The sequence below is a fragment of the Odontomachus brunneus genome, unplaced genomic scaffold, assembly GCF_010583005.1.
Source record: "Odontomachus brunneus isolate Ranch 3 - 2012 unplaced genomic scaffold, Obru_v1 Obru_scaffold_093, whole genome shotgun sequence".
In the NCBI taxonomy this organism is placed as follows: domain Eukaryota; kingdom Metazoa; phylum Arthropoda; class Insecta; order Hymenoptera; family Formicidae; genus Odontomachus; species Odontomachus brunneus.
In genome coordinates, this window is record NW_022639543.1 from 312569 (window position 1) to 314840 (window position 2272).

The window sequence follows — 2272 nt, forward strand, 5'->3', positions numbered from 1 at the left end:
CACACACACACACACACACACACACACACACACACACACACACTTATGTTTATAAGTACTATGTCTGTTTTTAATTTTATCGTTAAATCTTTCTTTTCTTTTAAATACCTCGAGATCATCCGGATGACGGATAGATATTACGGGTATAGAGAAAAGCCATAATTTAAGAATGGGATAATGTTTCTCCGCTTCGAAATGCAGACGTAACCATAGTTTTTCTGTAAAACATGCAAATATATTATAAATAATTATACATATGAAAGGAACGTTGTTACCATTCTCACCTTTTTGAATATACTATACTGATACCGTACTTATGTAAACAGAACGTGGCAACAAATTAAAGAAACGTCTTATGGACATCTTATTTTACGCGTTTTATTTGAGACTTCTTTCAGATATTTTTATAGAACATCTATTGAATAATACTCTCTTGTAAGACTAAATATAACTTATAATTTAAAAATTTGGTCAGTTTATTGTTTCAAACCTTTACGGGTTAGTGAGACGTATACGTCCCAACTTTTTTTCTTTAGTTTTTTTTAATATTCCTGTTACATTTACATTTAACTATTGCCAGAATTATACAATTTATATTTAAGACTATTAACTTAAGACTATCAACAATTATTTTTTCTAAAGCATTTTGATTAATTTTATATGATATACTTAAATATGGTATACTTACAAGTAACCAAAAATTAAAAAACCGGTTTGTCAAGATTAATTAATTCGTACGTGAACTAAATGCCCCAGAAAACTACAGATTTAGACAAACATGTACTTATTGTACAATATATTATTCACAGGAAATTGTTTATATATTCATTATTGAAAGAAATGTTAAATATAGGGTAATCTCGGATATGATGGCCACACCGGAAAGATGGCCATAGGCTATAATTTCTCTAATAATTGTAAAACATGGCGTTTGTGTAATCAGTCACAAAGATAATCGATATTTATCGTAGTATATATGCACATATTTTTCGAAATAGCAAGATTATGAATATTATACTATATTTTTATTTTCGACTACCTTTAAAATTTCTTATATATCTACTTGCTGTAACGTCGAATAAATTACAGTTAAGCTATCGCGATCAACGTTAGATACATAAAGTAGGTATGTAAATTGTAATATAACATGCATTTTTATCTTCGTTTTCATTATTTGTTTATAAGTACTATTATAACCGTCTTTCACTCACATTTTGGGTAAGATGGCCCACTATCATTCTAAAATTTATAAAACAAAAGTTGTTGTATTTCAAAAATTATTTTCAATATTACAATAATTAAATCGGTAATTATGCATATTAAGGGACATCTCGCCGATGACCTTGACCTTCACATATGTGATAAAGGTGACCCTCCTGAGTAATGTTTTGGTGGTTTTAGATGGCGATCTCTCTTTATTAAAAAGTTATGAACAAAGGAAGTCGACTATTTGGACTGTAATTTTCCGATTGTCTCTGTATGTATATATTATATACAGATATCTTACTACATGCATAAAGTACACGTGTTGCGCAGAGGAGAGGCGGAGCCCCACCCCCCGCACCCCCTACCCAAAAAACTAACCCTAACCAAACCCATCATGTACGGTTTAGATACAGATATTAAACTAGGTTGCTAACAAGGGTTTCGAACGTGTGTCGCGTAAGGTTTCCGGTTGCATGCGAGAAAATGGCGGCGGTTCTCTGTATGTGACGTGTCACTTGTGTGAGTATCCACATAGCATGTAATATTACAATAATATCACGGTAATATCACATTTCCATCGCAATATTACAATGAAATGTAGCAGAAATATTACTGTAATACTACTGAGATATCACGGTAATATTACAATGTCTGCGAAAACGCATCACAGTAATATTACTGTAATATATCACAGTCATTGTTGTAACAAAAATGTTCGATTGTATAAAGGATTTGTCTGCGTATTATTTTATATATTACATATTTTTATTCGCACCAATAAAGGACTGTATAAAGGACTGTAAAAAAAAACTAAATCGAATTGCTTCCGAGCTCGAACCAGCTCAGAGCAGCGATCATGTAACTTTTCCCCTAGGAAACGTGAAAAGTGAAAAGTTTCACGTGAACTCGTGATCACCTAACTCGGCGAAACGTGGAAACGTGAAACTTTTCACGTGAACTTGTTAGCCGTGAAATGTGCTGGCGGAAAAGTGAAAATCTAGTGACATGATGAATACGGAATATATTATGTTACTGCTGTAATAAGATATAGGAAACATAATAATCC

The 2272-nt window shown here is 32.1% G+C and overlaps 1 protein-coding gene across 1 annotated transcript in view; it reads right to left on the reverse strand.

Annotated features, from left to right (window-relative positions):
• LOC116848337 overlaps positions 1 to 2272 on the reverse strand; it is a 26443-nt gene that overhangs the window by 6911 nt on the left and 17260 nt on the right. The window contains 1 exon segment of the mRNA XM_032824293.1: positions 109 to 218. Within this exon segment, the coding sequence (XP_032680184.1) occupies positions 109 to 218 (110 nt within the window).